Raw genomic sequence first — 24,580 nt, forward strand, 5'->3', positions numbered from 1 at the left:
AGTATGGAACACTAAACCCCATGTGCATAACAGCATACAGGTGGTTTAGTGGCTCCAAACCCAATAACGGGATCCCTTTAAAACAAGTGTGTAGTGATATAAGGTGTAATATAACAGGTGTTGTCTACTTAAACCATACAGAGCCAGTAGCCAAACGGACTGCGGAGTTTGGAATATTTGCTTAGAAAATGAGCGATGCAAGAACTAGAACATCCATGATCGTTTCTACACAGGCTACCTGAAATTTAGCAAACAAAGGGATTGCCCAAACTGGAGAACCTTACTTAGACCGCACTAAGGCTAAATTCAAACCACCTCTGTAATGCATGGTTTGGCGCATACGGCAGGAAAATTTCTCGACATATATAAATGCCCTATTGGCATAGGTTTGGCAGGGATATGCCAGGATCTTATTGCTTCAACTCTATTGAAATGCGTTATCTACGGTCATGAGGGATGTAATAGTCAAAGATAATGTACACCTCGCCTAAGAATACTTGAGCCACATTTATCACTGAATTGCCCTCCCCACCACGTACATGCTTACTGACATTTTAGACAATCCTCAGAAAAGAACAACTAGCTTTACCAATCACATTGGCCTTAAGAAGCTGCAAACCCTGCCTTGCTTACTATGTAGTGAATGACAATTATGCTTAACTACAAGTATAGTATATCTCTAGAAAACATAATTCACTACTAGAACTATAGATAGATTTAGGGGCAGATTTATTAAGACTGGCATTTCATACACCAGTCTTAATATAAAGAGCACTGAAGCAAAATGCACTGAATTTGTTAAATGACTAACGCATCTTAATAAATTAGGCACATCTATGGTTGCCGTCCTCTATGAGATGGAGTAAATTTCCGCTGTAACTTACACCAGTCTAATTCTAATGAATTTGATGACCGCGGATGGCCATGACCCCTCCCACTAAGCCCGCCCACTTTTTAAAAAAAGTGTTAAAGGCGGCATAAAAATGCAAAAGTTGCTACATTTTTCGTCAAAACTTGTCTCTTCTATGTGAAAAACTGGCGTTAAGTGTTTGATAAATTGCCCCCTTAGTGCTATTTATTTTTTAAGACTGAACATGGAAGGTATTCCTCACTGCTTCTGAAATTTAATTTGCAAGAAATTAAGATTCTCATTTGTGCCACAGAATCACATTTCCATTTTTCCATGGCAGGTAATGTCACGTTCTCTATTAAATAGAATATCACAAGTCAAGGAGATCTACCGTCTTGTTAAAATGTCAAGGGCTTCACAAAGTTTGCTGAAGACATCAGAATGTTAATGGATTAGTAATGGGACAACCTTTGATACTTTGTTTCAGAATTATTCCATTTATAAAACCAGTGGTCAAGAGACATTGCTATTCAAGTATCTGCAATTGAATGCACTGCTGACAGACCTGGTCATGAAAGAAATATAATAGATCAATTATATGTCTCCTGGCACATAATCCTACAGTGCACATAGGCTCCTGCAGTCATATTGCCACCTACCTACTTCGTACTAATCTACCAAAGTTATGTTAGTAAGAAGTAGAAGACATATAGAAGGGAGTGTGACTGCAGGAACCGACTATGCATGGTTTATTTGTAGTCTGTTACCATAGAGATGAATACATCCGCATGGAAGCTGTATGGCCAAAACGATAGAAGATTTTTAATTAGGACTATTTTCAAAGTTGCTTAATTATTATTTTTTTAGATGCATTGGAACAACTAAATAAATGGTTGAAAATGTGGACCTTCTATACAAGTGCATCAATGGTTATTTACTACAGGATACCCTGATCAGCCAAATGTGTATCATGATAAGTGTCTCACTACTGACAAATTCTGTCTTCAGTAAATATACATGCTCCATCGATTGATATTTGATTCATGTATGTTAGCTAGGGCTAATGGGAATTTACAGATCATTTCATGTTCCAACTTCTAGTTAAATACATAAAAGTTTGGAAGCAAAATAAATACAAGTAAAATCAGCCATATTGGGTTTGAAATGACTCTTAGTAATCCTCAAAGTTTTTACATTTCTATGAAATCACCCAGAATTTTACGGACGTGGCATTACAGATTATGTTGTTTTATTTTTTTAACACAAATAATTTTTTTTGCTCGAGGCAGGGCTTAATTGGAGAACAAAGATGGCAGACCTGGGGGCCTTCATTAGTAATCATAACAATCATTAGCACCCCCGCGATTGCGTCACGGGGGGGATGGCCAATGCTGCAGTCGCTATTGACCGTGGCATCCAAAGGGTTAATGAGCGAGATCGCAATCGAGCGCGACCCCGTTCATTACAGTGAAGTGTCGGCTGTATCATACAGCCAACACCCGCGTTGTATGGAGCTCAGCCCTTGAGTGTGCTTCATAATTTTCCTACCCGGCTATGTCGTAAATATACGTTGGGAAGAGGTTAAAAATACCCATACTCTTATGAGTATTATTAGTTTAATATTAAAGGGGTTCACCGCTTTTGGATAATACATACTTGCTAGAAGGGTCCCTTGAGAATAAGCTCATCACAAAGTGTCTTCCTGCTGGGACTCTAAGCGATCAGCAGTAATCTTCAAGGAAACCTTTCAGTAAATGTTACATTTCCCTGCAGTGCCACCACAGGGGAAATTAGGAATTACACAGTGCCCATTCATATCAATGTGCTGTTTGTAATGCAGGACAGGAATGGTCCCCCAGATCGAGAGATGGTTTTTGTAACCGATCTCTATTCTGGCCGCGAAATGAGGATGCTGACCCCCCCTCTATTACCTCAGAATTCCCAAACAAGATGTATGACAATGGGTTCTCCAAACTGAACAACCTCTTTAAGATTTAATTTAGGGTATCATATGGACATAACCTAATCACTCCCCTTCTAAGAAAATAATCTTAGTGTAGAAATATAAAACATGTAACTAGGGCATGCTACTCTTAATCTCTGCTAAGATATAGATCTGTACAAGGTTTTAGACATGGATGGAAATATTCTGTTTGTAAGCGGCCCAAGTAGCTAAAGCCAAAATGTCTGAATTACTTGATTAATTTTGCCAGACTGCCTTTACTTAATCCTATTTTTGTTGTGCAGCCTGTTTTAGACAGTTGGAATGGTTTCATCCAAGTGGAGCAGAAAGCACAACCTTCTGCTGTGCCAGCCTGAAGCCTCTGTGTGAGTTAACCATCAGCATTTGGTCCTGGTGTACAAAACAGCACGGGGCGCTTGCAGCACAATGGTGGTATAATAACAGCTTATTAATAATAATTAGGTCAAGCGTTTACGATGTTCATTTTATTATGCAGCCGCAGATGGTCCTCATTTATCTCCGTTAGGACAGGTGGCTGAGGGCACAGTCAGATTGCAATTTGCAGAGGCACGCTTCGCATAAACCACAGCATAATGCCACAGGTCTCTTGTATAAATATAAGGACTTGAGAGTCTTTGTTCGCCTTATTTGATTTATAAGGAGCGATTGTAAAATGGTCTTGATTTGACACATAAACTAAAGGTAGCATTCAGAGAAAGTTATTTTCTGCAACTATTGAAAATAAACTAACAGAAGAATTGCTATTTGGTTCGGGCTTGAAAAACAGCAACTTTCACTATCCAGTGACCTTGGATGAGTCCCGGAAAGCTGTTGCGTCTTACGCATTTCATTGGCATTGATTAATAGCACTTCTTGTTCCACTATCTACAGTGCTGCAGCTACCTCAGAAGACAATCATTATTAACACAACAGGTTCAGATTCTATTAGAGAGAATGCAATGTAAAAGAGGCTAAATCCCCTTTGTTCTGCTACTTTAAGGATTGAGCCAAGCTCTCGGAGGAATCAGACTCTGCATTGACATAGCTAATACTAAGTAAGGCAGGACAGCAACATTAATCAGTCTATCATTGTTCTCATGCTTGTGGTTTCTTCCTGGTCCAACTGCTTTTTAACTGATCGCCAGCAGAGATGAATGTAGCTAAAAGACGCTCTGTCCTATAAGGCTGCGTCCACACTATGCATTTTTGACATGCGTTTTTTTTTTGTTTTGACAGATAAACTCCCAAGTCTCCCAATGGAAGTTCATCTGCCAAAACACAAAAATGCTTGTTAAAAGCATGTGAACCCAACCTAATTAACAAAATTGGTGTTAGGGCATGGCCAGACGTGGTGTGTTTCTGCCGACACTGTCCGCATCAATGCCGCACATAATCTGCGTTGCAGATTCTGTTGTGGCTTTGCCTAAAATGTGCAGGAAATTGATGCGTATTAGCCGTTGCGTATTCAGGTGAAGAGTATTTCCCCTCTCTCTATCAGTGCAGGATAAAGAGAAGGGGCAGCCCTTTCCCTAGTAGAAGTAAAAGAAATTCATACTTACCCGGCCATTGTCTTGGTGACACGTCCCTCTTTCGACATCCAGCCTGACCTCCCTGGATGACTCGGCAGTCCATGTGACCGCTGCAGCCTGTGATTGGCCTGTGATTGGCTGCAGCCGTCACTTGGACTGAAACGTCATCCCGGGAGGCCGGACTGGAGGAAGAAGCAGGGAGTTCTCATTAGGTATGAACTTCTATTTTTTTTACACGTTGATCTATATGGTGATCGGTAGTCACTGTCCAGGGTGCTGAAACAGTTACTGCCGATCGTTTAACTCTTTCAGCACCCTAGACAGTGACTATCTCCTGACGTCGCTTAGCAACGCTCCCGTAATTACGGGTGCACACACGTAGTCACCCGTAATTACGGCCCGTGATTACGGGCGTTTTTACGTTCGTGTGCACGGGGCCTCAGTCTGGCTATAGACCTAGAAAAACATAGGTCCAGCTAGAATGAAGTCATATCCTGTTAGAAAAAACCAATACGCAACGCAACACACATAACATCTGCGGATTTCATTGCAGAATTTTGAATCTCCATTGAAGTCAATGGAGAAATTCCGCAATGAGTCCGCAACAGCCAGTATATGCTGCGGACACCAAATTCCGCACCGCAGCCTGTGGTCCGCAGTGGAGTTTTCCGCCACGTCAGCACGAACCTAACTGAAAAGGTGTGGAAACCAATGGAGAATATGTCTGCTGCGGATTACCGCAGCGAATCCGCAGCGGACTGTCCGCAGCGGAATTCCAGAGCAATACCGCCACGTCTAGCCATGCCCTTAAAGTAGCAAAACGCTTACCTCAAAGAAATATTACAAATATTACCCAACCGTTTGCAAATTTGGACTATAGACCAGTGTTCCCATACCAATGGCTCGTGCGCTACGTGTTGTTTTAGGCTCCCGGAATGGCGGTCCGCTGCTGTTGGCAGTTCTAGAGACTATTTTGCACTACTGGCACCAGTGAGATCATAGCATTACTAGAACTTGTCATATCACTAGGTCATATCTTTAACAGGCTTTTCCCTTTTAATATTTACCGTAATGGCAAAAAAAAAAAAGGTTGTGAATATTTATTCACATTCGAAGTAACAATCCATTTTCTCCATTATTAGAGTGATAACTATACAATATTAGATCAATATTTCCACACATTATGCTTTGCTATGATTAGAAAAATGTTTCCTATTCTAAAATCATTGATAATCCATTTACATTGTTGTCACATGCTACAATAGGCATTAAATGTATAGAAGACAATCAATTACAAACAATGGAGATCTGGTGTATCAGTCCGTAAAGATCGTTTCCATATCATTGACATACAGGTCTTAAAAGTAGCCTGAAAATGATAAGAATAAATAATTTCCTCACATCTGTACGAGCTACCACTACAAAAACCGAGGTATGTAAAAGGGCTACCTTCTACGAAAAGTTACATGGTTCGGAGAAATTCTACAAACTAGCCTCCATATTCCTAACCTGGTGGGCAAAATATATTAAAAAAAACTCATATCACCACCTGATAATGATGCGCCTAGTTTTCTGCACGCTTGGGAAGCCAAATTTAGCATTTCATCTCCTAATAAAGCTTCTGCAGCCCTCAAATACTCACACGGCATCTCACAGTGCATTGAGCGCCATAATATGTGCTATATGCTTACTACTATAAGCTACATAAAATTAAACCATTGATATGTAATACCGGTTGGAGTCCGCAAATGCAAACTTTCTGACAGTGTAACAGAGATCACAAGACAAGTTTTTCGACACCCCATATACTAAAACCCCCAGCTTATTTTTCTTAATCTCCCTCCCAAAAGTTTTGAGATCTCCAATCTTTTTCTACATATGATAAATGCTGCAAAAACATTAAATCCGCTCCCCCGGGCCGACAAGGTCCCCCCTCATACCACAATGGCTGCATAAAGTATGAAACTTCTGTAGACTGGAAGAACTTTTGCACTTTAAGATTCGCTCAACTAAAAAATTCTGCCTCATATGGCAACCCTAGCTGGACTTTCGACAGCTTACACACACCACCAGCCTTTGGCTTTCTGATGATTCCCGCGGCTCTCCATTGCTCTTCTTACACTTCTATTATATTACGCACTTATAGTTCCTTGACATTAAGGGTTTACATCTTTTCTATATTTGCATACATCTGTATCAATAATTACTAAGTGCCTTTTTACTACATTTATACTACATATATACACAGAGACTTGACAGAATAAAGTAGAATTGCTGGTGCAATCCAAATCAAGCAGGTAGGAGTAATCTCTCTCAAATCCTAACTTCATCATTAAAACTTCATCATTTCGTGTAGACAATCGATAAAGAACAGAAGAGGTCAAACACTAGAAGCACTGTTTATCAAAAGCTTTCTCGCACGTCAATCTATTTTTTTTTTCCATGCTTGGATTCATCAAAGGATTAGATGTTTGTTATAAATTTTTTAACATCAGACACACTTTATTAGCCAAAGGGGTTTCAATCACTCCTAACCTAGAACTGATCTTAATGATTGAGAAGCAGTGAGTCTAAAACACACACAAAAAAATGCTACAAGTCTAACAAGAAATTTTACAAGAAAAATACAACAAAAATTAAAATGTCAGCAGATGTTAAGCACTAGACAGGCTTGTGCTATCTTACCTGGACATGAGGGACAACACTGCCCTGGAAGAATGGTGGGATTGGAACAGCCAGGAACAGGACAAGTTATCAGTGCACACATTTCCCGTCCATTATGGCAATAGCATTCGCGGCAGCCATCATGCCAGCTCTCCTCATTCTCATGACGTCTTCCATCCATTGACAGACACGTGCCAGTCAAAACTGGTGGCCCAGCAGATGATGCTGCTTCTGTAAGGGAACAGCATATATACATTATATATCTACAAAAAACTATACAATATCCTCACACCCATGTATTAAGATCTATTACATTGTAAGTATTTTTGCAGCAATTGTGGTTACTTTACTGTGAACCCTGTCAGATCATAGTGATGGTCCACTTCATGTAGTATCATCATTTGCCACATTTATAGCATTTCTAAATTACTGTATAAAAAAAACCCCAAACAATTCTGAATAAGTGAATCTGTTATATAGCAGAAGCAGCAGCAGTGGTGTGTATGTACAAATATAGTGAACCGTACCCCTCTACTTGGATCCATTCATCTAGCCGGAACCATTGACAAGTATGGAAACGTTTATGCAAAAAAAATTTGAATTTAAAATTAAAACATTATCCTAACCCTTTCCGTCTTTTTGATTTAAGTACTAGCAGATGGATATTTCTATTCGTTTGTATCTGCTCTATGAATGAGCTCCAGAGGCTGACTCAGCAGTTTATATTTAGAATTCTTATCGATGCCCAAATAATCTTCCGTCTAGCTTCCAACCTGGCAGCATTAAACTAGCTAACAGCCACCTGCAATATCGGACTGTCTAAATTATACCATCTGCAGTGATAGTGTTTAAAGCCTGACCTGAGGATGCCAGATGTAAATCCCATAATGAAGCTGCACATATGGTCTTTCTTATGTACGCTACCCAAACTGCAAGATAAACATTCACCACCGACTCTCGGTCTGGTTTACAAAATGTGATCAACGTGTAGTATGTTAAACCTGACCTTTCTATCTTCTTCTGCCACCAGCGTAGTTATGAGCGCTGCTTATTGGAAGGGCCCAGTGGGCTTTGTAGTATATGAGACAATTACTAATTCCATTTTACCATCTTGTTCTTAGATGAAACACTAACTTATTATATCAAAAATATATTGTTTTAGATTCAGACCAGTTCGAGGAAATTATGGTTTACACTGCAGGTTCCCCACAAGCCCTTAGGCTATGTTCACACGCTTAGCGAAATACGTGTTTTCAAGGGAAAACACCTCCTGATTTTCAGCCGTTTTTTAAGCAAACTCCCGTTATTGGCAGCGTTTTTTTACGGCCGCTTTTGGAGCCTTTTTTCTATAGAGTCAATGAAAAATGGCTCCAAAAACGGCTCAAGAAGTGACATGCACTTCTATTTCACGGGCGTTTTTTTATGCGGCTGTTTTTTAAAACACGTAAAAATATGCCCCGTCGGAACAGAACGCCGTTTTTCCCATTAAAATCAATGGGCAGATGTTTGGAGGCGTTCTGCTTCCGATTTTTTGGCCGTTTTTCGGCCCGATAAATGGCCGAAAATAAGCCGTGTGAACATACACTTACAGTAAGATGAAGTGAGCATGTGAACTATGAGATTGTGATTACCAACTAATAAAACGTGCACTGAACTGGGAACTAAAATGTATTCAAATACAGTTGAAAATCCGCATCTTATATCAGCAGTTTATCTGCATGTATTAACATGAGGGTTTACATGCGCAATTTACCATGCATTTGTTATGGATTTTGCCTTTAAAAACGGGGTAGGTGAAATGTGCTGTAAATCTGTAAAAAATGACATTAGTAGATTTAAAAATATATAGTGTCCTCTCAATTTTGCTCTGAACTTTTATCCTGCGTGTGAATGGAGTTGTTTTTAAACCCCATTCACTAGCATTGTAGTTGTTGGATTTTCAGTGCGGAATCTGCATAGAAAAACTATAAGAAATACGCTAAAGTGTGAACATGCCCTTAGATGGCTCAGTGCAGTTGTCCCAGCCAATGCCTAAGGTAAGCATGCAGCTAGGGCAATTTGGGGGACATACTTGTGGCAGGCACTTAAGGGGCACATCTGTGACTTGTACTATAGGGGGTGCATCTGTAGCTGATTCATTTAAGGGGGCATATCTGTGGCTGAGGCTCTTATGGAAGCTTGTGTGGCTGCCAACTGCTGAGTTTGTTATTGTTTCATCACGGGCTGTGGTAGGAGTGGAAAAATGGTTTTGGGGAAGCATTACCCATTTGAAAATGTTACCGGATATCAGGCCGGATTTCACTTAATGCCAGAGCAAATACAAATCTGGATCTCTAGGAGTAAGCGCTAAACTGTTAGCTGATGAGTTAGGACTGAATCATAAAGATGGAGTATGATAACTGGATCACCATTGTTTTAACCAGTGACATTGTATTACCAGGGAAAGGACAAAGCAGCACTTGGTCACCACAGTCTTGACAGTGCACTGAACTTTATAGAAGTACTGGACACTGCACTAGAACCATAGATAATAATGCGTACTATAATACTGGATCGCTAGGGCCTGGAAAACAAATTCTGCTCCACCACCCACACCAACATGAAATCTCTTTTGACACTGGATGACTATCCTCATGAGTAGTTGCAGATTGTGCAGTATTAAAAATACCCAGACAGCTTCCGGATGTTTCGCAGCTGCCACAGGTGTCCCCTGTATATAGCCATTGGGCTCCTAACTCCATGGAGGACCCGTCCAGGCTATAGGATGTTTGGAATCTGATTATTATATTAAGCTTACAATCGGTTTCATTGCCACAGTAAGAAATCTTTCTTCCAAGCCTCTGCTGTCATTTCTGTTAATAAGAATAATCTTCCAACCATTAAGATAATTCATTCCACCAGAAATCAATAACTAACTAATTCTTTGTAATGGACGATAGCACACAGTAATGAATTGATCCCCTATTGTATATAAAATTCTTATCATCCATCGTATAAACCTCGTTCATTAATAAACCATGTGAAATTGATTTAAATATAGTGAAAACTGTGCTGCGTCTGTGAAACCAGACAGATACCGAAGTAATTGTCACTGGAAACAATCAAAAGGGAATCCAAATCTCTTCTGGTATCATTTATTCTGTACATTGTTTACGTTTTTCTCTTCTGTTTTTTTTTTTTTTTTAGTATTTGTAGAATTTTCATTAGCTTTTTTTTTTTGTTCAATTAACTATTAAAAACGCTCAATGAAGGTTTTCCCAGAATCCCCAGTGTTGTGGATGATTTTGCCCATTAAATATGATTTTCTTGCCGCTCTTTTCCTACTAAACAATTTCTGAAGACACCACCATGACACATTTTCTTCACATATAATTACCTATATAAAATCTATAGGTCTCTAAAGTCTGTAGACCGGATTTCAGCCATGACCCTTACATCAAGCACACAAATATAAATAGAAAGCCTTGTACTCTAATCCTTTTGTAATACACAGTAGCATCTACTGAAGGTCACTGGTCACCTCACAGTCATGCTGTCATTTATCAATGTAGAATAATGGTTAAACAGTCAAAGGTGAGGTGGTCCTGGATCTGTTGGTCAGCAATCTGCTGCTCCGCCGTTTCTACAATGAAGCGGGCCTCTCCTGCCTCTGTTGTCTTCCTGATACCCGATACAGTGCGGTGGTTTGTACAGTAAAACATATCCAAGACAGTCTCGTTCAGAAGACCACCCCTGTTCTAAAAAGATGTTTCTGTAACAAATTTTCAATTCCTCTATGTCCTACGTATATCGGCCCTCTTTGATAGGACAACATTATAGAAGACCATTTTCACTATGATTTTAAGTGGCCATGTCAATGAGATTTCACTATCTAAGGGAAAGGTCCAAGAAGCCGATCGGACATTCAAAGATACTGTCTTTATGAATGGGCCCAGTGTCATCATTATCCTCAATTTTTTTCTTTTAATGCCATATATAGTTCAAACTGAATTTGCTATGGCTGCTGCCAAAGGCTTTTGCAATTCTGGACCAGTCCACAACTAGGAATTATTCACACGGTTTTGATACCTATAGGATGCAGTCTTTAGCTAAAAGAAAAAAGAATAAGTTGGCTAAAAAAAACTTGCACTGCATCAAAACATCACTGCATCAATACTTTAATGTGTATGGTTTATAAAAGGGGTCTCAAACTCGGCTGGGTAAGTGGGCCACATATAGAAAAAATGGGAAGTTGACGGGCAGCATTACTTTCAAATTTGATACAATACAAAATTATTGTTAATCAGTTAGTTATTTGAACTACTATAACACTATATTACTATAATAATAATAATACTACATTACTATAATAATACCGCTAGGTTTAAAATTTGAGAGAATTCTCCACGTGCTTATTTCAACAATCCAGTTTTCCATTTTAAGTGTCGCTAAATGCAGTCCGGCGGCTCAGTTGGCAGTGTTTGGCAGAGACACATGTCAAGATTGGGCAGCCCCTTTTTAGATAGTGCCACAGAGTCCTCTGTAGATAATGCCACAGTTCCCTCTATAGATAATGCCAAGGTGCCCTCTGTAGATAATGCCACAGTGCCCTCTGTAGATAATGCAACACACCCCTATATAATGCCACAGTGTCCTCTGTAGATACTGCCACACACCCACTTGTAGATAATGCCAAAGAACCCTCTGTAGATGCTTCCACAGTGCCCTTTGTAGATGCTGCCACAGTGCCCTCTGTAGATGCTGCCACAGTGCCCTCTGTAGATGCTGCCACAGTGCCCTCTGTAGATGCTGCCACAGTGCCCTCTGTAGATGCTGCCACAGTGCCCTCTGTAGATGCTGCCACAGTACCCTCCATAGATGCTGCCACAGTGCCCTCCGTAGATGCTGCAACTTTGCCCTCAGCAGATGCTGCCATAGTGCTCTCCGCAGATGCTGCAACAGTGCCCTTCGCAAATGCTGCCACAGTGCCCTCCGCAGATGGTGCCACAGTGCCCTCTGCATTTAATGCCACACACACCCCAAGTAGATAGCTCCATTGGGGCTCCCTCTAGGAGTGGAATCCCCAGCCAGAGCATTGCCGACGCTTTGGCTGGGGATTCCTCTACTGCTGGAGTCCCAGACGTCACTGTCCATACACAGTGACGTCAGGGGATCCTCCTGAACCGGAATGTGATATCAGGCGCAACCCCAGAGCCGGTGTCCCGGAGCAGAGCACTAGTATAGGCTCTGTGCCGAAACTCTGGGGAAGCCACTGACATCAGTGTCCATATATCGACAGTGATGTCAGAGGATTGCCAAGAGCTCGAGTCCCGGAGCAGAGCCGCTTCTAGCACTCTGCCTGGGATTCCAGCTCTGCTCCTGACATCACTGTCCATATATGAACATGGATGTCAGGGGCAACCCCAGAGCTGGAGTCCCGGGCAGAGTGATAGTAGGCTCTTCCTGGGACTCCAGCTGTGCTCCTGACATCACTGGGACTCCTGCTCTAGGGAAGCCCCTGACATCACTGTTAATGTATGGACAGCGATGTCAGTGGCTTCCCCAGAGTCCTGGAGCAGAGCCTATACTAGCGCTCTGCCCGAGACTCCAGCTCTGGGGAAGCCCCAGACATCGCTGTTCATATGTGGACAGCAATGTCAGGGGATTCCACAGAGTCCCGGAGCAGAGCCTATACTAGCGCTCTGCCCGGAACTACGCTCTGGTGAAGACCCTGACATCGCTGTCTATATGTGGACAGCGATGTCAGGGAATTCCACAGGGTCCTGGAGCAGAGCCTATACTAGCGCTCTGCCCGGGACTCCAGCTCTGGGGAAGCCCCAGACATCGCTGTTCATATATGGACAGCGATGTCAGGGGATTCCAGCGTGTCCCGGAGCAGAGCCTATACTAGCGCTCTGAACCGGAACTCCGCTCTGGTGAAGACCATGACATCGCTGTCCATATGTGGACAGCGATGTCAGGGAATTCCACAGGGTCCCGGTGCAGAGCCTGCACTAGCGGCTCTGTGTCCCGCGGGCCGCAGATGACAGCCCCAGGGGCCGCATGCTTGAGGACCTGGTTTATAACATGAGAGTCTATGGGTGACGGATGGTCGACGGCATCCGTCAAATACATCAATAACAGCCATCCATTAAAACAACATATACTTTGAACGCATAATTTTTTTTAACATGGTAGTCTATGAATGCCATCCATTGGAGGTATACGTTTGTTTAACATCTTGCACAATACATCATATGTCTGGTTTAGAGATAAGTTAAGGGAGGACAAATATGCAGCTAACATGCATATGGCCAATGGCCTGGCTAAGGGCTTCACTTAGGCATAGGACTCTTCTGGTTTAGAATGGAGTAAACACCGGGTTTAAGTGGAGTGCTTATTAGTTTAATACGGATGATAATACGTTTTAGTAAGAATAAGACTATGCCATAAGGATCATTGATTTAAATTGTAAACATAATGGGTAGAATAGTGTAGCAGATTTTACTGGAAACATGACAGAACAGAGGCTAACTCATGTTAAATATGTCATTAAAAAAATTCAGTTGAAATAGGGCCATTAATGGAAGTACTGTATTTATGTATACCAAAAAAACTAAATAACATAGCAAGAAAACTAGTGTGAACAGAGACTAAATGTGTGAATAACACTAAAACCTGTCTACTGTCTTGTCTTCTGTTTGTGCTGTGCTTGAAGATTGAACAATTAAGTTGGCTAGGAGTTTACATTCAGTCTAAACAAGAGATTAAAAATGTGTTTTAGTATGGTAGGTACAGTATAAAGAAAGATTTTGGACTTTACTTATAATTAAGAATAATGTGAAAAGAAAAACCACAGAAACAATCAGTCCATTTGGCTCCTGTATGTGCTCATTAAAAAGTCATTGTCGGCTCCATGATGGGTTACTCCATTAGACTGCAGTAATTAAAAATGAAATTGCTACAAGCGGGACACAAAGCTCTAATAAATAGGGTTACGCTGTCAAAAAATGACATTTAGTAGCACTGGAGGAGTCATAAAAATGTCTCTCAGAACAAAAGTTTTGTACATATTATTACTATCTGGTGGGGGTTTGATGGCTAGAAAAGGACACAATAGATACGGAGGTGAAGGACTCTTCTTACCTCTGCATTTGCAGGCTGGGCATCCATGGCGGTCTTGCTCAAAGCCCATAGGACAAATCTTGCCGCATGAGACATCCGGGCACTTCTTGCAGCGACAGATTTCACAGCCATGTTTGTTTTTCCTAGACAACAAAATATAAAATGAGGGACCCATTAGAAAAAGAAAGTTGCTGTAACAAAGGTCTAAAACTCTTAGGGTATGTTCACATGGCCTATTTTCCGCCATTTTTCGGGCTGTAAACGCCCGAAAAACGTCAGAAAAGTCGGAAGCAGAAGCAGTTCTGTTCCGATGGAGCGTTTTTCGCAGTGTTTTTTTCCGTGTAAAAAAATGGCCACGAAAAAGAAGTGCAGGACGTTTTTGGAGTTGTTTTCCATAGACTATTGAAAAAAAGCTCCAAAAATGGCCGTAAAAAACGCAGTGAAAAACGCAGCGAAAATCGCGAGTGGCACAAAAAACGTCTGAAAATCCGGAGCTGTTTTCTCTTGAAAACAGCTCCGTATTTTGAGACGTTTTTGACTCTGGTGTGAACATACCCTTAGAATGATTGCAGCAAAATGAATCCTGTTTTTCTACAGCACTGAATACAAGGATCCAAGCAACAACGTAGCTCAATAAATCAGGAACAATCTGTCGTATTGAACCAGAAAATGATTAAATGAAGCACCATTTGGGGCCAGATATTTGTACATTTCCACAGAACAAAATGACTAAAACTCATTTTAATGTTCACAGAAGCAACTTTACATGAAAAATTATGTAAAAATTCAGTCAAAAGGTAGAACTCCAAATCTGTACAGCCGTACACTAAATTTACAGGACCACTAAACCTCAAACATTAATATCCTTTGAACATTAATCCAGTCATAGCTAGGCTTTACGATACTTGGGGCACAGATTTCGTTAACTGCCCTTGCACTAGCCAAGGTAGAGCGGCTTGTTAGCAACCCCCTCCGATCATCCAGATACAGGCACCCCTAACCCTCTTTATGCCCCTGTACTTACCTAAAGTATCTATGTGAAGGTTCCCACATCTTAAGCTGCCCATGCACACTACATATTTGTTGGCAAATTCATCAAATATACTGATAATCTAATGTCTATGTCCCACCACAAACTGTAGACTGTCAGAACTAGAGAGAAGTCCTATTGTACTAACATTTGCTGAAGATCTCATGAAGTATTGTTACAAATTATCAGTCAATTCAGGACTTGCAGAACCATAAAACCAAATAGGCTGTACATTGAAACCTCTATATTATTTATAATACAAAGAAATCCTTTATTTTGCGAAATGTCCAGAATTGTAAAAACCACGCCAAATGTCATTTAATCGTTCGGATTTCAGGTTAAAGAAAGAATATTGAAAGGTAGGACAGTTTTCCTCTAAGCGGAAGTCAATCAATGTTTGCATTGTGCCGCTATGTCCGGTATTAATAGTAACACTTCTGACTATTGTTTAATTCTTCTTTCCTGTGTCAACGATTTTTACTATTACTAAATAAACATCCTTTGCTAATTCTGCATCACCCAGAAACTGAGTGATAGATGTATAGTACAGGCGCCGCAGCTGCTGGGAACGTCGTATTAAGGGAGATGGTGAGTCATGTTTGGTTTTCGTTATTCTGTAGGGAAAGGCACTGGGTGTTAAATCTGGGGTGGATGAAGAATATAACATTACGATTCTCTGCTCTTCTGGGAACGCCAGAAAATGACACACGATTTCTCAGATATTAAACTTTTTGACTAAACAAACTTTGTACAGAACTTGGTCCCATGAAATAGCAAAGCACAGCCTAACAAGAGTGTCTTTGTAAATCTCTGAGCACCAATTATGATATGATATTTCAAGGGCATGGATTTAGTGGAGCTGTATTGCTCAACTACACATCGATTGCAGCCGCGCTGTATAATACTGCAATTATGCTGCAATTCTCATTACCTCTCTGAACATTAGAACTTCAGATGAAAGAGAAGTAGAAAAGTCTGAGAGTGGTGAACACCTAATAGGACCTCATAAATAGAAGTTGTATCCATACCATTACACAGTACAGGCTTGTCTCCATGTTCGTATTAATTTCATATTGATCAGGAAGAACTAGACAAAGGTGGAGAATTTTTTTGGGAGTTTACATAACCAGAATGACGGGCAGAATTATCTCTATGTGCCCTCACCAGAATCATATAACTATAATGATACAATGCGGATTATGTCCACCTTCACAACCCAAACACACCATGTCCTCTGGTTCAGGCTCTGTTCACACACTACGCACATTTGGCATATATGTCGGGAATATCTCTCAACGTATTTGGCTAATGTACATATAGCCCTGATGTAGACAACTGTATAACATACAGTTGCACTATTTACCCTTTGAATCCCCTTATAAAAAAATGCATACCGTGCAGTAACGTTTTTTATTCTGTTGTATAATCCCTTTGTATTGAAAGGCATTGACCTACGTTTTTCAATACAATACCAGAGTATACTGCCCAAAAGTGTGCCAAAGGACAATCATTTGGCATGCATCAAATCCATTATAGGCTATAGACACATTGGTTATATAGGTCGGGAGAATTTCCTGGTGTAAAAGTCAAATGTACCCTACAATGTGACCATAGCCTAAGGTCCTGTTCACATCATGTTTGTGATGTACGCTTAGCGCATGCACAGGAAAAATCTCCTGGAGTACAAGCTAAACATATCTATGGGGCTCCATTAGCCTGACGGATGCCAAAAGAGTCTCCTGTTGGCCTTCACAGGTATACCGCAAAAAGAAAAAATGGAAAAGTACAGTAGACTATGCCGCGCTACACTAAAAAGAAAATCCTATCCCACTGTCAGCCTCTACAGTAGAATAAGCCTGACGGATGCCAAAAGAGTGTCCTGTTGGTCTTCAACGGAATACCGCAAAAAGAAAAAAATGGAATAGCGTAGTAGATTATACTAAAAAAGAAAAACCTAACCCACTGTAAGCCTCTACAGTGGAATACGCTGCAGCCTTCTATCGGAGGTGTAAGTCGGGAGCTTTGCCTGGTGTACACATAATACAGAAGGCCATAACGTCATGTGAACAGGGACTTAGTTGTCAAATTTGTGATACGGCATCAGCCATGTTTGATTTCCCATGTGAGGTCTTCGCTGCGGTAACTGCACTATTACCCAACAAAAAGGAACAGTATGAGCCTTCTAAAAGAGAAGCTGTTAACACACTGTACCCATAGGATGGGAATATTTTAGTCATTATTAGAAGACAAAAACATTGCTATCAGTTGTACCGGAATTCCCCAGTTATTCTTCCTCTCAGTCTGATATCTGGAATGCTAAATTAGTATCAGAATTAATTCTGGAAGCTTCATTGCCAAAAATACTAATGAAACTATGGCAAAAGTAGTTATTGTGCTTCAAACGTATACATGTATGTGGTACATAGGGAGTGGAACTAGACAAAATATATAGAAACGTCATCAAAACCATTAAAGACGGTGTACACATTTCAAATATTGTGGCTTCATTGAGAAATACAAAAAAAAAATATTGTTATGGGTCGCAGAAGGAGGAGTCCCGTATTTCCATAAACATCTAGACCCCTTTCATGACTGCCAATCTCCAATGTGAAATTTTCTTGGTTTCGGAAAATTGGAAGTCACTCCTCTGTTTGAGTTGCAAAGACGAGATCCCTTAAAAATAACTCAATGGGCTCCATGCAGCCACTCACTAAGACGAGCCGGCAGCGGCTGTACGAGCTGGCTGCTATCCCCATTCATTTTGTAGCTACTCAGTGGCAAAATTCTTAATGTTAAAACGTATTAGCAATGTGCTGACTCAGTAACATACATTACATTAGTACAGAACCTCTTTAACAATAAGGTGTGTTTCAAACATTGTTTGATCCTGTATACAGAGACTTTTACAAGATGCTCCTAAAGATGTCCGTACAGATGTTCTGGGGGCTGAACATTGCTTCTGCTTGCCAACAGAACTGGCACAAAGTGAGATGATTTCTGCCTGTTTGCAACCTGTTGGTGAATCAGCATCACTGTGAGCTCAGAGTAAGGCTAAGTTCACATCTCGTTTTGTGCACAGGTTTGTAGTATACGACGACGTATACGTTTTCAAAGCTACAAAAACGTATGCATTTGTAACTTCCATTTAAGTTTTTTTGTAGTATACATTTAAGTTTTTTTGTAGTATATGTCGTATACGTTTGTGTCCGTTCTTACTTCTAAAAATGTATACTTTTTTTGTTCTTGTGCTAAATTATACTTTGTAAAGTCAAGATATATATATGGTGACAAAAACGTATACGTTTTACGTATACAAAACGTAGGGTTTAATATTGCATATGTCGTCCAATGACTTCAATACAAATAAAAACGTATACGTGTGGTATACGTTTTGGAAAAGTACTGAAAAGCGTAGTAGACCGCTTTTCAGGATATATAAAAAAAAAAAAGGATAGAACGGAAGCACATAAAACGTATGCGCAAACTACACTACTGGGGCATCTGTCCTGCCCATAGAAATCAATGTACACGTTGTGGTGCACGTTGTGACAGTTTCTTCATGTCAAAACGTGCACATCTGACGTACAGTAAAAACGAGATGTCAACTTAGCCTAATGCTGACTTACTGAGAGGCAGAGATCGTCTCACACTGCCCAGTTGAGCATTTCTGGTGTAATCCTTAGGGTATGTTCACACGAGGGCGTCCGTTACGGCTGAAATTACGGGGATGTTTCAGCCTGAAAACATCCCCGTAATTTCAGCCGTACCGGCATGTGCAGGCGCTTGAACGCCGCGTCTATTACGGCCGTAATTAGCGCTGCTATTCATTGGAGTCAATGAATAACGGCTCCAATTACGGCCAAAGAAGTGACAGGTCACTTCTTTGACGCGGGCGTCTATTTACGCGCCGTCATTTGACAGCGGCGCGTAAATTTACGCCTCGTGTGAACAGACAAACGTCTGCCCATTGCTTTCAATGGGCAGATGTTTGTCAGCGCTATTGAGGCGCTATTTTCAGACGTAATTCGGGGCAAAAACGCCCGAATTACGTCCGTAAATAGGCCGTGTGAACATACCCTTAGAATTATAATTGGGGGGGCTGTCTAGTTGGCGCAGATGGCAATCCCTTTATTACACACATTTGCAGATGTCCCGTTTCATAACATAAATCTAAAGGGAATAAAAATGTCAGACAGTGCTATGCGGGGGAGGGAATTGTAACAATAAGGGTATGTGCACACACAAAATAAAATAACGTCTGAAAATACGGAGCTTTTTGCAAGGGAAAACAGCTCCTGATTTTCAGACGGTTTTTAATCAAAGTTGCGTTTTTCGCGGCAATTTTAACGGTCATTTTTTTAGATGTTTTTCTATATAGTCTATGAAAAACGGCTCCAAAAATGGCTGAAGAAGTGACATGCACTTTTTTTTCGCGGCCGTTTTTCACCATCTAGAATATGCAGTCCAGTTCTGGGCTCCAGTTCATAGAAAGGATGCCCTGGAGTTGGAAAAAATACAAAGAAGAGCAACGAAGCTAATTAGGGGCATGGAGAATTTAAGTTATGAGGAAAGATTGAAAGAATGAAACCTATTTAGCCTTGAAAAAAGACGACTAAGGGGGGATATGATTAACTTATATAAATATATTAATGGCACATACAAAAAATATGGTGAAATCCTGTTCCTTGTAAAACCCCCTCAAAAAACAAGGGGGCACTCCCTCCGTCTGGAGAAAAAAAGGTTCAAGCTGCAGAGGCGACAAGGCTTCTTTACAGTGAGAACTGTGAATCTATGGAATAGTCTACCGCAGGAGCTGGTCACAGCAGGGACAGTAGATGGCTTTAAAAAAGGGTTAGATAATTTCCTAGAACAAAAAAATATTCGCTCCTATGTGTAGAAATTTTTCCTTCCCTTTTCCCTTCCCTTGGTTGAACTTGATGGACATGTGTCTTTTTTCAGCCGTACTAACTATGTAACTATGTAACTATGTAACTATGTAACCAGTCCGTTTTGAAAAACGGCCGCGTAAAAAAACACCAGTCGGAACAGAACGCCAATGGGCAGATGTTTGGAGGCGTTCTGCTACCGACTTTTCAGCTGATTTTCTGGAAGTTTACGGCCCGAAAAAATGGCTGAAAACACCCCGTGTGATCATACCCTCACTGTTGTCTCGGTCATGCAAGTTGCATAACTAAGAAATCGACCTTTCATTTACCCAGCACCGCAGTCGCAAGAGCTACTCTCTGCTCTGCGTGACGGCGTCTAACCAGGAAACCGCTAGAGTCAGAAGCACTTGCAAATCAAGGGGCCACCTCAGTGGCACTTACAACCACGGCACCGGGGGAATTAAATGTTGATTTCTCCCTTTAAGCAATGGGGACTAACCATTGGCTTCTACCTGCTGAACACTTGGAACTGCTGTTACTTTCATCTTATAGGCAAGACTATTAAGAGGATTGTTATGTAGCACAGGTATAAACTCTTAGTGTATGTGATACAAGAATAGCTAAAAGGTTCAAAGATATGTTTTTCAATACAATACCAGAGTATACTGCCCAAAAGTGTGCCAAAGGACAATCATTTGGCATGCATCAAATCCATTATAGGCTATAGACACATTGGTTATATAGGTCGGGAGAATTTCCTGGTGTAAAGGTCAAATGTACCCTACAATGTGACCATAGCCTAAGGTCCTGTTCACATCATGTTTGTGATGTACGCTTAGCGCATGCACAGGAAAAATCTCCTGGAGTACAAGCTAAACATATCTATGGGGCTCCATTAGCCTGACGGATGCCAAAAGAGTCTCCTGTTGGCCTTCACAGGTATACCGCAAAAAGAAAAAATGGAAAAGTACAGTAGACTATGCCGCGCTACACTAAAAAGAAAATCCTATCCCACTGTCAGCCTCTACAGTAGAATAAGCCTGACGGATGCCAAAAGACTGTCCTGTTGGTCTTCAACGGAATACCGCAAAAAGAAAAAAATGGAATAGCGTAGTAGATTATACTAAAAAAGAAAAACCTAACCCACTGTAAGCCTCTACAGTGGAATACGCTGCAGCCTTCTATCGGAGGTGTAAGTCGGGAGCTTTGCCTGGTGTACACATAATACAGAAGGCCATAACGTCATGTGAACAGGGACTTAGTTGTCAAATTTGTGATACGGCATCAGCCATGTTTGATTTCCCATGTGAGGTCTTCGCTGCGGTAACTGCACTATTACCCAACAAAAAGGAACAGTATGAGCCTTCTAAAAGAGAAGCTGTTAACACACTGTACCCATAGGATGGGAATATTTTAGTCATTATTAGAAGACAAAAACATTGCTATCAGTTGTACCGGAATTCCCCAGTTATTCTTCCTCTCAGTCTGATATCTGGAATGCTAAATTAGTATCAGAATTAATTCTGGAAGCTTCATTGCCAAAAATACTAATGAAACTATGGCAAAAGTAGTTATTGTGCTTCAAACGTATACATGTATGTGGTACATAGAGAGTGGAACTAGACAAAATATATAGAAACGTCATCAAAACCATTAAAGACGGTGTACACATTTCAAATATTGTGGCTTCATTGAGACATACAAAAAAAAAATATTGTTATGGGTCGCAGAAGGAGGAGTCCCATATTTCCATAAACATCTAGACCCCTTTCATGACTGCCAATCTCCAATGTGAAATTTTCTTGGTTTCGGAAAATTGGAAGTCACTCCTCTGTTTGAGTTGCAAAGACGAGATCCCTTAAAAATAACTCAATGGGCTCCATGCAGCCACTCACTAAGACGAGCCGGCAGCGGCTGTACGAGCTGGCTGCTATCCCCATTCATTTTGTAGCTACTCAGTGGCAAAATTCTTAATGTTAAAACGTATTAGCAATGTGCTGACTCAGTAACATACATTACATTAGTACAGAACCTCTTTAACAATAAGGTGTGTTTCAAACATTGTTTGATCCTGTATACAGAGACTTTTACAAGATGCTCCTAAAGATGTCCGTACAGATGTTCTGGGGGCTGAACATTGCTTCTGCTTGCCAACAGAACTGGCACAAAGTGAGATGATTTCTGCCTGTTTGCAACCTGTTGGTGAATCAGCATCACTGTGAGCTCAGAGTAAGGCTAAGTTCACATCTCGTTTTGTGCACAGGTTTGTAGTATACGACGACGTATACGTTTTCAAAGCTACAAAAACGTATGCATTTGTAACTTCCATTTAAGTTTTTTTGTAGTATACATTTAAGTTTTTTTGTAGTATATGTCGTATACGTTTGTGTCCGTTCTTACTTCTAAAAATGTATACTTTTTTTGTTCTTGTGCTAAATTATACTTTGTAAAGTCAAGATATATATATGGTGACAAAAACGTATACGTTTTACGTATACAAACGTAGGGTTTAATATTGCATATGTCGTCCAATGACTTCAATACAAATAAAAACGTATACGTGTGGTATACGTTTTGGAAAAGTACTGAAAAGCGTAGTAGACCGCTTTTCAGGATATATAAAAAAAAAAAAGGATAGAACGGAAGCACATAAAACGTATGCGCAAACTACACTACTGGGGCATCTGTCCTGCCCATAGAAATCAATGTACACGTTGTGGTGCACGTTGTGACAGTTTCTTCATGTCAAAACGTGCACATCTGACGTACAGTAAAAACGAGATGTCAACTTAGCCTAATGCTGACTTACTGAGAGGCAGAGATCGTCTCACACTGCCCAGTTGAGCATTTCTGGTGTAATCCTTAGGGTATGTTCACACGAGGGCGTCCGTTACGGCTGAAATTACGGGGATGTTTCAGCCTGAAAACATCCCCGTAATTTCAGCCGTACCGGCATGTGCAGGCGCTTGAACGCCGCGTCTATTACGGCCGTAATTAGCGCTGCTATTCATTGGAGTCAATGAATAACGGCTCCAATTACGGCCAAAGAAGTGACAGGTCACTTCTTTGACGCGGGCGTCTATTTACGCGCCGTCATTTGACAGCGGCGCGTAAATTTACGCCTCGTGTGAACAGACAAACGTCTGCCCATTGCTTTCAATGGGCAGATGTTTGTCAGCGCTATTGAGGCGCTATTTTCAGACGTAATTCGGGGCAAAAACGCCAGAATTACGTCCGTAAATAGGCCGTGTGAACATACCCTTAGAATTATAATTGGGGGGGCTGTCTAGTTGGCGCAGATGGCAATCCCTTTATTACACACATTTGCAGATGTCCCGTTTCATAACATAAATCTAAAGGGAATAAAAATGTCAGACAGTGCTATGCGGGGGAGGGAATTGTAACAATAAGGGTATGTGCACACACAAAATAAAATAACGTCTGAAAATACGGAGCTTTTTGCAAGGGAAAACAGCTCCTGATTTTCAGACGGTTTTTAATCAAAGTTGCGTTTTTCGCGGCAATTTTAACGGTCATTTTTTTAGATGTTTTTCTATATAGTCTATGAAAAACGGCTCCAAAAATGGCTGAAGAAGTGACATGCACTTTTTTTTCGCGGCCGTTTTTCACCATCTAGAATATGCAGTCCAGTTCTGGGCTCCAGTTCCTAGAAAGGATGCCCTGGAGTTGGAAAAAATACAAAGAAGAGCAACGAAGCTAATTAGGGGCATGGAGAATTTAAGTTATGAGGAAAGATTGAAAGAATGAAACCTATTTAGCCTTGAAAAAAGACGACTAAGGGGGGATATGATTAACTTATATAAATATATTAATGGCACATACAAAAAATATGGTGAAATCCTGTTCCTTGTAAAACCCCCTCAAAAAACAAGGGGGCACTCCCTCCGTCTGGAGAAAAAAAGGTTCAAGCTGCAGAGGCGACAAGGCTTCTTTACAGTGAGAACTGTGAATCTATGGAATAGTCTACCGCAGGAGCTGGTCACAGCAGGGACAGTAGATGGCTTTAAAAAAGGGTTAGATAATTTCCTAGAACAAAAAAATATTCGCTCCTATGTGTAGAAATTTTTCCTTCCCTTTTCCCTTCCCTTGGTTGAACTTGATGGACATGTGTCTTTTTTCAGCCGTACTAACTATGTAACTATGTAACTATGTAACTATGTAACCAGTCCGTTTTGAAAAACGGCCGCGTAAAAAAACACCAGTCGGAACAGAACGCCAATGGGCAGATGTTTGGAGGCGTTCTGCTACCGACTTTTCAGCTGATTTTCTGGAAGTTTACGGCCCGAAAAAATGGCTGAAAACACCCCGTGTGATCATACCCTCACTGTTGTCTCGGTCATGCAAGTTGCATAACTAAGAAATCGACCTTTCATTTACCCAGCACCGCAGTCGCAAGAGCTACTCTCTGCTCTGCGTGACGGCGTCTAACCAGGAAACCGCTAGAGTCAGAAGCACTTGCAAATCAAGGGGCCACCTCAGTGGCACTTACAACCACGGCACCGGGGGAATTAAATGTTGATTTCTCCCTTTAAG

At 41.0% G+C, this 24,580-nt stretch overlaps 1 protein-coding gene and 1 long non-coding RNA gene across 3 annotated transcripts in view; one reads left to right on the plus strand and one right to left on the minus strand.

Annotated features, from left to right (window-relative positions):
• LOC142759977 (uncharacterized) overlaps nt 1-24,580 on the plus strand; it is a 134,227-nt gene that overhangs the window by 60,084 nt on the left and 49,563 nt on the right. The gene's annotated exons all lie outside the window — the stretch shown is intronic.
• CRIM1 (cysteine rich transmembrane BMP regulator 1) overlaps nt 1-24,580 on the minus strand; it is a 721,727-nt gene that overhangs the window by 50,060 nt on the left and 647,087 nt on the right. Inside the window, exons 10-11 of the mRNA XM_075862815.1 lie at nt 14,132-14,253; nt 7,028-7,237 (exon numbers count right to left, since the gene is read on the minus strand). Coding sequence (XP_075718930.1) covers nt 7,028-7,237; nt 14,132-14,253 — 332 coding nt within the window. The remainder of the gene's footprint in view (nt 1-7,027; nt 7,238-14,131; nt 14,254-24,580) is intronic.

This window comes from Rhinoderma darwinii, chromosome 4 (assembly GCF_050947455.1).
Source record: "Rhinoderma darwinii isolate aRhiDar2 chromosome 4, aRhiDar2.hap1, whole genome shotgun sequence".
NCBI classification, from domain to species: domain Eukaryota; kingdom Metazoa; phylum Chordata; class Amphibia; order Anura; family Rhinodermatidae; genus Rhinoderma; species Rhinoderma darwinii.